The sequence below is a fragment of the Ambystoma mexicanum genome, chromosome 14 (assembly GCF_040938575.1).
Source record: "Ambystoma mexicanum isolate Mex_15411 chromosome 14, UKY_AmexF1_1, whole genome shotgun sequence".
Classification (NCBI taxonomy): domain Eukaryota; kingdom Metazoa; phylum Chordata; class Amphibia; order Caudata; family Ambystomatidae; genus Ambystoma; species Ambystoma mexicanum.
Genome location: NC_090940.1, coordinates 355,681,565 through 355,694,196, shown reverse-complemented (window position 1 = coordinate 355,694,196; position 12,632 = coordinate 355,681,565). Strand labels below are relative to the sequence as shown.

At 39.1% G+C, this 12,632-nt stretch overlaps 1 protein-coding gene across 1 annotated transcript; it reads left to right on the top strand.

Annotated features, from left to right (window-relative positions):
- Positions 1-583: 583 nt before the first annotated feature.
- On the top strand, positions 584-12,423 carry LOC138526788 (uncharacterized). Its single transcript, XM_069637477.1, has 2 exons — positions 584-813; positions 10,406-12,423. Exon 2 carries the CDS (start codon positions 10,458-10,460, stop codon positions 12,246-12,248), a length of 1,791 nt encoding a protein of 596 aa, XP_069493578.1. The 5' UTR covers positions 584-813; positions 10,406-10,457; the 3' UTR covers positions 12,249-12,423.
- Positions 12,424-12,632: the final 209 nt, after the last annotated feature.

The following is a 12,632-nucleotide window of genomic DNA, read 5'->3' as shown; positions in this document are numbered from 1 at the left end:
TACTGCACAAGTAGCATTACAGCACTACTGCACAAGTAACATTTTTTTTTGCAGCACCACCACAAGGGTGCGGTGCATTGCTATATGGGTTAACAGATTAACAAGGAAATACAGACTATTCAGTCAAAAAACGATTTTAACATATAAGATGCAAAGCTATTTTTACAGTTAAAAGCACACGTGTTCATTTAAAAATATGCACACTATTTTTCACCTGAAATGCCTATATTGCTAGAGACACATTTGAAAATTAACAGCTAACATATTAACCATTAACCTGACTAATAAAACCTTATTTTATTATAACTCACTAATAAAATGTGTTCTCTACTGCAGAATTAGGCATATTTTGAAAACCAGTTAAATGAGTGTGCAGATTTTTCCTCTCTTCTCTGCATGATTATCCGTGTTGTTGTGCACAGTAACTGCAGGAGGAAGGAAGTCAGATTTGCAACAATTGCAAATGTATAAGCGAAGCTATTGTTTAAAAGTAGGAGGATGAGAGATGATGGATTTCATTGGAACACGTCATAAAGAGGGCTGAGAGGAAAGTTTTAGTGGGCAGTAGCAGGGAAAAAGACAGGCAGACATCTTTCTGCACTACTGGGGAGAAGACCTGGCTGTGGGGGTGTCCTGCTGCAGTCGAGACTGGGGAAAGCTGAAAGAATTACATTTCCACTGGCAGAGGCTGTCCTATCTGAAAAAGCTGAGAATTCCAGGCAATGACCCCGGCTTGAGAAGGCAAGCGTCCCTTTTCGTTGGAGTTAAGCCAAGAGAGCCACATTCACAGAGAGAATCCTCTAAACAGATAAGGTAATTACCTAACTGGGGGAGCTGTGTGTGTGCACGAAAGTATGCAGTCAGTGTAGAAAAATGAAAGTCCCGTGCGTGTCTTAATCAAGTGCTAATGTTGCAATTTAAGTTCTGTTCTCCGCCACTATAATTGCAGTGTGTCATTGAAAATGCTTTGATTGTTCCCTTTTATTGCTGTAAAGAATGAGATTATGTCTAAATGCAAATTTTATAATACAGAAAATATTTGAAAACAGACGGGTGGTTTATTTTCTATTTACCATTACAATGCCAATGATGTGGGGAGATTTTTAAACAGTGCAATGGTCATTTTAAGACAGATGTGTGTATGTCAGAATCAGTATGAATAATTGTGAGTGACTGTAGTATAACTTGTTGGAGGTACATGAGCCAACGGGAAGAGAGACTCTCTGAACATAGCTCCCTACCGTATATAAGGTAGTGGAAATTACCACAAGACTACCACATATAGCTCTCTGTCGTAAATAAGTCAGTGAGTTTGCCCATGGTGGCGCACCAACACTATCCCTGGAAATTGTGGTTTCCCTAGAATGCAGGTCTGAGGTCTCTCTAGTGATCACACGAAAAATCTAAGCGAAGATAAGGGATTCTGGACATTGGGGCCACAAATAAAACAAGGGAATTATGCTCACCAAAATACCACCAACCACGTATACCAAATATGCAGGTCTGGGTGCTGAAATAATGCATGTCCATTGTATTATTGTTGCACATGGCCAAATCTGAATACAAAGAGTGATTATTGCTAAGTTATTTCTCAGCGGTAATAAAATACCGTCAGGCCCCAAATCTCCACAAAATACCCTACATATTTATGGTGCGTTGGCCGGGAAAGTGATCATAGAGTACCTACTGGGCGTGGCAAGCGTGTCTCACACTGCCATTTGCACATTAAAGGGAACCCATTTTATAATAGCAGTGTGCCACTAAAAACGAATTTCAGAATGTCACAAAGGGAAACCACATTCTCAGATCTAGTGCAATATTTAGAGGCAAAGTTATTTGCACATGGGAATTGGTCTTCGAACAGTACCTTAGAATGGAGTAACCGCATTCAGGGTGAGGTGCAGAAAGAAAAACTAGACAATATTTTTGCAGAAGGCAGCATAATTCAGGTCTGCCTTACAAGATTATTGAATGCAGCCGATAAAAGTGCAGAGAAAGACTGTTTAATACGGCTATGCGGCAAAATATGGTTTATTTTAAACAAGTCACTGCGAATGCAAGAGAATGATACTCAGCTAATTAACAGGTTAAAGACTGAATTAGATGGGGCAAGTAAAAATCAGGAAATGTTGAGAGCAGAATTGGATGTATGCCAAAAAGACATGCAATTAAAATGCAGAGACTTTGATACTCAGTTATCCAAAAGCAAGAAACAATTTGAAGATAGTGAGCAAGAATTGACACACTTAAAAGCCTTAGTGGATCACATTAGGCAGGATAAAGATGAGGTTGTTTCAGAAATGCAGATTTTACAAAAAGAACATTGCGAAAAAGAAGGTGATCTCCAGAGTGTAGAACAAGAAATGATTAAAATGATTCAAGAAAGAGACAAGAGAAATAAAGAGTTCAATGAGTGCCAAATGCAAATGTGCGATATGCAGGAGGCAATTAATAAAATGAGTGATGAAAATAATTATTTGCATGATGAAGCCAACAGACTCCTTAAAAAGTGTAAGGACTTAGAACAGCAAATGTGCATTCCCAGGTCCCAGGAGAGGCGGCAGGGTACCACATTCAATGGAGTGGAGGTGAATTCTAGCTCTGCCCAAAGAGCTAGTGCCCCAGTGACAGGGCCGGTGACTGAACTTGGTTGCAGCGCCCTTGGGGGATTTGATACTCCCATTGGGGGCAGCCACCAATCTCATACACCTGAAAACAGGATTGAATCACAAAATAGTGCAATTCCATGCATTGCAACAAGTAGCCCCATAAAAATAATGAAATCCATTAAAGCCCTGATCAAACCATTTAAAAAGGGAGGTGAATGCTGCATTGAGGATCACTTAGAAGCGGTGCATGACATTTTTAAAGCGCTCCAGATACCTAAGGAACAGTACAGACAATATTTTCATTTAACTTTAGATGCCCCGACGGCCAGCATCATAAGGGGATTAAATGAACAGCAGAATATGACATGGCTGGAGTTTGAAAAAGAAATTAGGCGCCATTTTTCTCCTTTTCAGTCATTGCAGGAGGCAAAGAAAGTTGCGTACACTATTACTGCTGGACCTAATACATCACCTCGCCAATTTTTACAAGACTTAAAAAGAGCATTCTCTCGCTTTGATGTATCTTTTGACTCAAATTCCAATGAGTTTAAAACCGCATACTTCTATGGGCTACAGAAAGACATCATATCCCAATTGGTCCGTGAATTTGACCGTGACAAGTCCCTTGAATGGATTGTACATCAAAGCACCAAGCTATATGAGGTACTCTATTGTCAGGGTAGAGAAAGTGATAAAATGAAAGATACTAGGCCTAAATCTAAAGAACCCTCAGCCACAGTAATGGAAATCAGGTCAGCCAAAATGTCCCTTGAGTCTGCTCAAAGCCAAGGTAAAAATAATGTGACACCTGAACAAAGGGGTAATCAACAAAGATCGCCATTTACTGCACCAATATTCCAATCACATGATCCTAGTAATAGAGAGAGCTACATCAGCCCTAGATATTTAGGAGATAGACCCCGGGTAAGATACCGGTCTGATATGGCAGGTATGAACAATAACCAGAGACAAAATCAAGATCAAAGAAATGATGGTCCCTACCAGTCATTGGGGACACAGAGCAGATTTGATCCCAGCACCATGATATATGGTAATCAGGATAGGCCCCGATATGTGGATCGATTTACTGATAATGGAAATCAATATAGGGGCCAGTACCCACAATCTGAGAGACAGGACATGAAGCAAAACGTGAACTACAGTCCACGCCAGTACAATGATTCCCCACCAGGGGACTATAATCAAAGGATGGGTGCAACCCGCTCCCCTCCACAAATGAATCAAGAGTTCAGAAACCATCCCAACCGGTATCAATCACCTGAGAGGTATCAGAATAGATCCAATCAGGGGGAAAACAACCAATATCGACCTAGGCCACAGAAAGAGGATCCTAGAGAGGTGGAAAGGTTCCAATGCCTTGAGGCCCAAGTGAAAATGTTAGCTGAGCAAATAGGAAAGCTCTATACAGCGCAAAAACAACCTTCCAAAGAGGGGGCTGATGGCCATAGCAATGACCGGGGGGCTTCCGAAAAGTGACTAAGTACTCATGATAACTGCAGTGCCAAAATGACAGATTGCTCTGATATAATTTTGCATAACGACTCTGAGATGTCTAATGGATTAAAAATGAAAGTACCAGTAAATGAAATTGTGACAGAAAGTGCAAATACTTCTAAAAAAGAGGTACGGTTTAACTTAGAGCTAAATAAAACAGTAAAGATTTGCACAAATGAAAAAGAAACATTAGGAATTCCAAAAGAACAAAGGGACAGATTTAAGAAAAATGACTCATGCATGGGGAATACCAGTGAACAGGGAGTAAGTGGGGATGCCATAGCTCCTTCCCTGGGCAAGCAAAACAATTACCAAACACAGACAGAAAAAGGAAATACTCACAAGGAGGGTACAAGTCAATCACCTGAAAAATTCTTTGAGCCACATATTTTTGAAGAGGCTGAAAGGGCTGGTATTACACTAAATGATCACAAATGCACAGAATTAAAAAATGACAAATTGCTGAATGATGTTGTGACACATGTTCAGTTGGAAGGTTGTAATGTGGTCTCTGATGTTACCCAGATGGATGGGCGAACGGTGGCCACACTCCAAAAAACCTCTGAACATGGAGAAATGAATAAAATATCTCGCACAGAAATGGGTAAAAAGGAGGGAAAAATGTCTTTTCATTTACCAATGTGCTTAGCCAAAAGTGAAAAAGACCTGAGAAAGGTGAGCCCTGAAATCAGTAAGAATTCACATTTCTTATGTGTATTAGAGGAAGTTGAGGACAGATATTATGCACCCATCACTGTAGAAGAAAAATGCCACACCTTTGCTATGATTGACACTGGCGCACAGGCCACAATTATGTCCAAGGAGCTGGTAAAGAGTATCAATGAAGGGAGGCCTCCACAGAGTCAGATCACAGTGAAGGCAAATCAAGGCCCAGTGCATAACTTTAATGGGGAGGAGGTGCCCATCATAGGTGTAACTGAGGTTGACATAAAAATAGGAAAGCACAGAATGAAACAAGAGGTATTGATCACATCTATTTGTGAAATTCCATTTCTGATGGGGACAGATTGCCTGAAAAGATTGTCTCCTCTCATAGATGGGGTGAATGGAGTGCTGTGGTCCTTAACCAAAAAACCATTGAGGCCTAAGAAACTAAAATCACAAAACAGCAATATAAAAGAATGTCACACCGTTGCCAAAACAAATGATGCTGTGGAGGTATATCTCCAGAATAGCTGCATACCTAGTGTCACTGTTATATTAAGGTGTCAAGACAAAGATCAGAGCGACAATGAAAAACTACCTGTACAAATATACTTGGACCCAAGGAAAGATTGGCAGACTGCCATAGACGAACACACATTACGTTTCTATTTAAAAGAGAATACATGCAAACAGAATATTGTTCCTAAAACAGATTCAGAAAAACACATTACCACTCTGGCAGAGATACACATGGAAGATGAGCAACCATGGGTTCACGCTGGTATAAATGATTATCTTAAAACAATAAAAGCCACTTTAGCGCTTGAACATGAAAGGAGTTTCATTAATGAGAAATTGTTGCAAAAAATTATGGAGAGGGAAGAAATCCCGAAATTTAGGATTAAAAACCAATATGTTTCTGGGTTGGACAGTCCAGACTTTGAAAACCGAATTACAGGCAGATGCATGCTTAAAATTAGCATTGGGCAGAAAGCAATTTACCATAATGTATGGATAGTGAGTGGAGCACAAAATGAATTTTACATGGGCAATGACATCATGCACAGAATGTGTATGGTGTTAGATTTCCTTAATCAAAAAATATGGTCACGCCTAGGTGGGCCGGCGCCTGAATTTGAAGACAAAAGAAGGGCTTATCATTGTGCACAACTAGTTCCTTATGCAGTCGAATTACAGATGAGGAAAAATACTATTGTTCCTGCATTTACAAAACAGTTTGCAATAACACTGAAATGCAAAAATGGACAGCAGATGAAAGGCTCTGATGCATTTGTATGCCTGAATGAATCCATAAAACAGCAAGGCCTGGATTATGAATACATTCCATTGGTAGACATTGGTGAGGGATCTGTAAAAATCATGGTAAATAATAAAGGTTGTCAGGACGTTCATTTAGAGGAAAACTCCCCATTAGGAATGGCCATACAAAAATCACATTATACGGCAGATTTAAATAACATGGTGATTGGGAATATTCCTGAAAAATATGTAGATGCCAGGGGCGAGTTACCAGAACACCTGGACTCTCAGCCCAAAGGAATATTTAAAATTCATTCTGTGTATCCTTATGATGCAAATGAGACAGTGTGCTGCCATCAAGAGGATTGCATAATATTTAATTTAAATGAAAATGAAACAGGAAATCAGCCCATTGAAGTGGAAGCTGATCTGCCAAAATATTTGAAAGTGGCAGCTCTACAAAAAGACACAGCCACACAGTTAGAGGAAAGCGCTGAGATTCCTTTACCAGAAGAGTTTCCAGAATTTTCCAGAATGGTAGAAGAGCAGATCTCCTTAGCGGATGCATGTAACAGCGATGAGGATCGACGCAATCTGAGGGAAATATTTATGGAGTTTAAGGATGTATTTGCAAAAGATGCTTATGATTGTGGTTTAACTGATTTACATGTGGCCACACTACCAGAAGGTTATAGCAGAAATCCAGTGTTTGTACGCCAGTATAGACTACCGCTGGCATGTTTAGAATCATTGGCAGAGATTATTAAAAATTTGGAATCACGGGGAATAATTAGGCCCATTCATAGCACATCCAATACGCCTATTTTAGGTGTGTTAAAGCCAAATGGTCAATGGCGGCTGTGTGCAGACTTAAGAGAGTTAAATAAAAGAGTACCAGTATCTAGATGGCCACTACCATTCATTGATCAGGGCCTAGCTCAGATACATGGTTCAAATGTATTTACCACGTTAGATCTCACATCTGGATATTGGTGTGTGCCATTGGCAGAGGAGATACAACACCTATTTTCCTTTACATTTGACAGGACTCAATATGCCTGGCTTAGAGCTCCGTTCGGGTACATCAATAGTGGGAGTGAATTTGGCATATTTTTGAGAAAGGCCATGCCGGATGCAGCGGAAAGAGGGACAATAGTTTATGTGGATGATGTCTTGATAAAAAATGAAAACCTTAAAAGCCATTTTGATGAAATAAGACATGTGCTTGGCCAATTGCAGAAAGCAGGCGCCAAAGTATCTTTGCAAAAAGCACAATGGTGCAAGAAAAAAGTGAACTTTCTAGGGCATGAAGTGACTGAACATGGGCTAAATCCACAAAGGAAGAAAATAGAGGCCATACAAAGATTAAAAGATCCTAAAAATGTGAAAGGAGTAAAAAGTTTATTAGGGATGACAGGCTATAACAGAAAGTTCATTGAGAATTATGCAGAAATCACTCAACCATTGACTAAACTGCTTAAACTAAATACTCCCTGGAAATGGGGAAGAGAGCAGTCTGATGCAGTGGCTAGATTGAAGGAATGTCTTGTAAAGGCACCATGTTTAGCATACCCCATAAAGGACAGGGATTTCTTTATAGAAATAGGCTTTTCTGAACATTGTATGTCAGCAGTGTTATCACAAAAACACGATTTGAATCACAAAACCATTGCATATGCAAGTAAGGCATTTTCCCAAGTTGAAATGAAATTTAATGAATGCGAAAAGGCCCTATTAACCACTGTGTGGGCGCTACAACATTTCCGCCCCATTGTTCAGGGAGAAAAGGTGATTATTGAAACAAATCATCAACCTTTGCAATTTTTAGAGAGTAAAAGAATTAGATCAGGCAATCTAGCGCAATCCAGAATCACTTCATGGACGCTGGCATTACAAGGTTTTCCCGTAGAAGTAAGATATGGACAAAATAAAAAGAGCCCAATTGCTCAAGGGTTAGCTGACTTACATGACTGTGCAGCTGAACAAATAACAAATGAAATGGATGTGGAAGCTAGTTTGCAGGAGTTTGAACAATCACCACACAAAGCTTTTGATGAAAAAACATGCAAGGATTTGCCAACTGTATATGTGGATGGTTGTGCTTTTCACATTGAAAATGACAGTAATAAACAATTAGTGGCAGGAATAGGAAATGTCTGGTTGAAATGTGAAGGCGTTCCTAGTATAGGGATGAGGATTGGAGATAGGAGCAGTCAGGTAGCGGAATTGGCAGCCATCTATAAAGCAATTGCTACTGCAGTTGATAAAAAGTTCAGTGAAATTGTCCTGGTGACTGATTCTGACTATGCACGGAATAGCTTTGTGGAGTATTTGCCTGGTTGGAAAGCAAGAGGCATGGTTACATACAACAAAAAGCCACTTAAACATGGAAAAATGATACAAGCCATAGACAAATTGGTGTCAGAAAATAATTTAACAATATACTGGAGAAAAATTCGTGGGCATTTAAAAACACCAGGAGAGGATAAGGAGGGAAATGATAAGGCAGACCATCTGGCTAAGATTGGGGCTGTGATGGGAGAATTGCTACCTATTGATTATTTAATGGGTGAAATACAAATTGATGCAGTCACACGTTCTAAAGCACCAAAGGAGGTAGATCAACCGGTGGTGCAGTGGAGTCATGACACGCCAGACCAAGATTTGATTGAGGCACAAAAGAATGATCAAATTTTGGGAATCTATTATAATCATTTGATAGATCCTGAAAAAAATCCTTTAACAGAAAATGATTGTATGGGAAAAGAAGAGTTGAGGGTGTTATTAAAGAACAAAACACGAATTAGATTACAGGATGGGCTCATGATTAGAGAGTCCATAACAGGGCAAATACAGTGGGTAGTACCCCTTTCATTCAGAGGACTAATGCTACACCATGCACACGATGCCATAACTGCAGGCCATAGAGGTTCACAAAAGACATTAGAAATACTAAAAGATTATGCTTACTGGCCACATATGTCCCAAGATGTGGAATTATATACTAGAGGATGTCTAGTATGCGCCCAATTTAAACCTGCTTCACCAATGCATAGAGCACCATTGATGAAAAGAGGCCTAACTCTCCCATGGTCAGATTTGCAAATAGACTATGTAGGTCCTTTAAAAAGGTCGAGCAGGGGACACCGCTATATTTTGAGTGTGGTATGTTTGATGTCAAAATGGATTGAGTGCATTCCCGCACCAGATTGTAGTGCGCAAACAGCAGCCACATTGCTGGTGAACCATGTGTTCTCAAGGTTTGGGTTGCCACAAAGAATTGAGTCAGACAGAGGAAGTCATTTCACAAGTAATCTAATGAGTAAGGTATGGCAAATACTAGGTGTGAAAAGGAAACTACATATCGCATATCGGGCGGCGTCTTCAGGTACAGTTGAAAGAAGCAATAGGTCTGTTGTGGACATTTTAAAGAAATTTGTGGCAGAAGCAGGTTCCAGCTGGGATTTGCGTTTACCATTGGTTTTGATGGCAATCAGGGCGACTCCTGCCAAAGCAACAGGTGTTAGCCCCCATGAGGTCTTAACAGGTAGGAAAATGGTGTTACCACAACACCTACTATACAGAACACATGAGCAAACTCTAGTGAGTGCATCCACAGTTCATGAATATATTGATGAACTGAGGAGGCATTTGCAACATGCATTTGCTTTTGTGCAGAGAAATCTGGAAAGAGCTGCTGACAGTGCTAAGTCATATTATGACAAAAAGACATCAGTAAAGGAATACAATGTAGGGGATCAGGTGTACAAGTTTCATTTTGGAAAAAGTAAACAGAAAAATTCTAAATTTCTGACAGCCTGGCAGGGGCCATTCCGAATTATAGATAAAGTCTCTCCTGTAGTGTATAAAATTTTGAAAAATGAAGGTGAAACAGCAATAGAGCAGTTTGTCCATGTAAATCAAATCAAACCATGCCATCCCAGACATGAGATCAGGCAGCTTGAGCATGTGGAAACGGATAGAGTCCCTTGAGAATATAAATGGGTGTGTTCAGGAGGCAGTGACAAAGAAGTTAAAAAAAAAAAAAAAGTTGATTGTTATGATGGCACATAAACACTGTAATATATGTGAAAATATATAATATAAATAAATAAATAAATAAATAAATAGATAAATGCACATATAACGGAAGCTCGTGGTTGGTGTGCAGAGAGAAAGTGTATTAAATATTGAATGTTGTTTTATATGTGTTTGTTTTCTTTTAACTTGTGTTTAATTTCAGAAAAAAGAAAAAAAAACGAAGTATTTTTACCAAGCATGTTTTATTTTTGGCAAAAGGATGAAGTTAGTATTGTGCTATGTACTTAATCTGTTTATTTTCTATTTTGATTTAGACGATTAACATTATTTGATCGGAGGTTCCGGGACCAGAGGCCACGGGAGACGATGGAGTCCTGGAGACCTCGAGGACGGATTCCGGGAAAGCCCCAAAGAGGGGTGAAGACCAAGGCTACAAAGCGATCAGCATTGAAGATGATACCGATGACATGTTTAACGATAGTGATATTTGGAGGGATCTTCAAGAATTCAGAAGCACAGGTTGTCATTGAACCTGGACCAGCATCTGGTATCGCGGTAGAAGAAGCACCAGGATTCATCATGAGTGATAGAAGGATGATTTTCCAAAATATCTACATACCATTGAATCCTGAGATTTTGATTGAAAAACATTTGAACAATACCGGAATTAAGATTGAACAGACTAAAGAGTGGCTGGAAATAAGAAAAGAGGACGCTAAGCAGTCAATAAGAGATATATTAATGCAATTGGAAAAAACATTCGTGAATTCAGCAGACATTAAGAAGAAGAGAGGAAAGAGAGGTGCGGTGATGCTCGCGATATCAATGGTAATGTCTATAATTGGGGCAATAATAGGTACTACAATATCAACAGCCAATTCTATTTCGGTAGGAACACTGAGTACTAAAGCACAACAACTGAGTATTGACCTAGAAATAATACAAAAGACATTAGATGGAATTAGAGGGGGACTGGATGAACAAGTAAGATTCATAAATGAAACTGCAATCATTCTAAATGAACAAGCGGATGTGATGCAACGGGCGACTAAAATAATACTTAAGCATGACAGAACTTTAAATGAAATATTGAACATAATGAGTCCTGTTGATAGACTATTAACGAATTATATGAGAGAAGTTCAAACTGCAGTTTCACAATTGATTCAAGGACATATTCCCTTGTATTTTGTTTCGCAGGATATCATTCGGCAAATGATAGAAAGATTGACCAGGAGGGAAATTGACCTTATACAGATAAGAATTGCATTCGAAATGGGGAATGCAATGCCGTTATATGTGGACTTGGAAAGACTAGAGATCGGATTTTTGCTATGCATCCCATTTGTAGCCCCTGAACTTATTTATCAAACGAAGTGGGTACACAACGTGGGATTTTGGCAAGAGGACAAATTCATTAAGATTAAGACTCCAGAAGTGGTGGCATTTCAGTCATGGGAACCTGAAGTTTATTTAATACCAAACCTGGAAACATGTGTAACATTTAAAGAACAAAATTATATGTGTCCAGGTAAACCGTTTGTTCCTGATGCCACAGATGCTATTTGTGGATTGAAATCTGACCCAAGTATATCAGAGGGATGTGAAGTGATTATTAGTAATATGGGGAGTGAAGAAATGGCACAGGCTAAGATGGTCAGAGGTAAATGGTTGGTCAGTACCTGTTTAAAGAACATGACGGTAGTACATTTAAACCATGGAACATACGTGGTTAAACAGGTAAAATATAATGTTTTTTATTTACAGGTTCCAAAGGATGCAATTGTGTCAATTGGGGGATTAACATTGTTCCATGTAACAAATGATGTTTGGGAAAGCCAAGTGGAAAATATCGATTTTTTTCAAAGGGATACTTTTCCAATAGATCCAGATGTGGAATATTTATTGAATCACAAAGAAAGACATGTTATGAAAATGAATTTGCGAAAAAACAATATTACAATTAGTAATCTGGGCATAATAGAAGTGGAAAGATTTAATTGGGGAACCTGGGGGGAACGCTCAATAGTGGGTTTGGCTATCCTGGTGCTAATCATGGGTGGATGGTTGATTGTGATATCAGTAAAAATGAAAATGTTACTGATTTTACTGACTACGTCAGGAAGAGAAAGATATCCCAATACACATGCATTTTAAGAGAAAAAGAAAGAACAAGTTGTTTTTGGAGATTGGCTTGGATTATAGCCAAGTTCTAAAAACAAGTTGTTTTTAGAGATTGGCTTGGATTATAGCCAAGTTCTAAAAACAAAAGGAGGGTATATGTAAGGATATTTGGCATGTTACTGCACAAGTAGCATTACAGCGCTACTGCACAAGTAGCATTACAGCACTACTGCACAAGTAACATTTTTTTTTGCAGCACCACCACAAGGGTGCGGTGCATTGCTATATGGGTTAACAGATTAACAAGGAAATACAGACTATTCAGTCAAAAAACGATTTTAACATATAAGATGCAAAGCTATTTTTACAGTTAAAAGCACACGTGTTCATTTAAAAATATGCACACTATTTTTCACC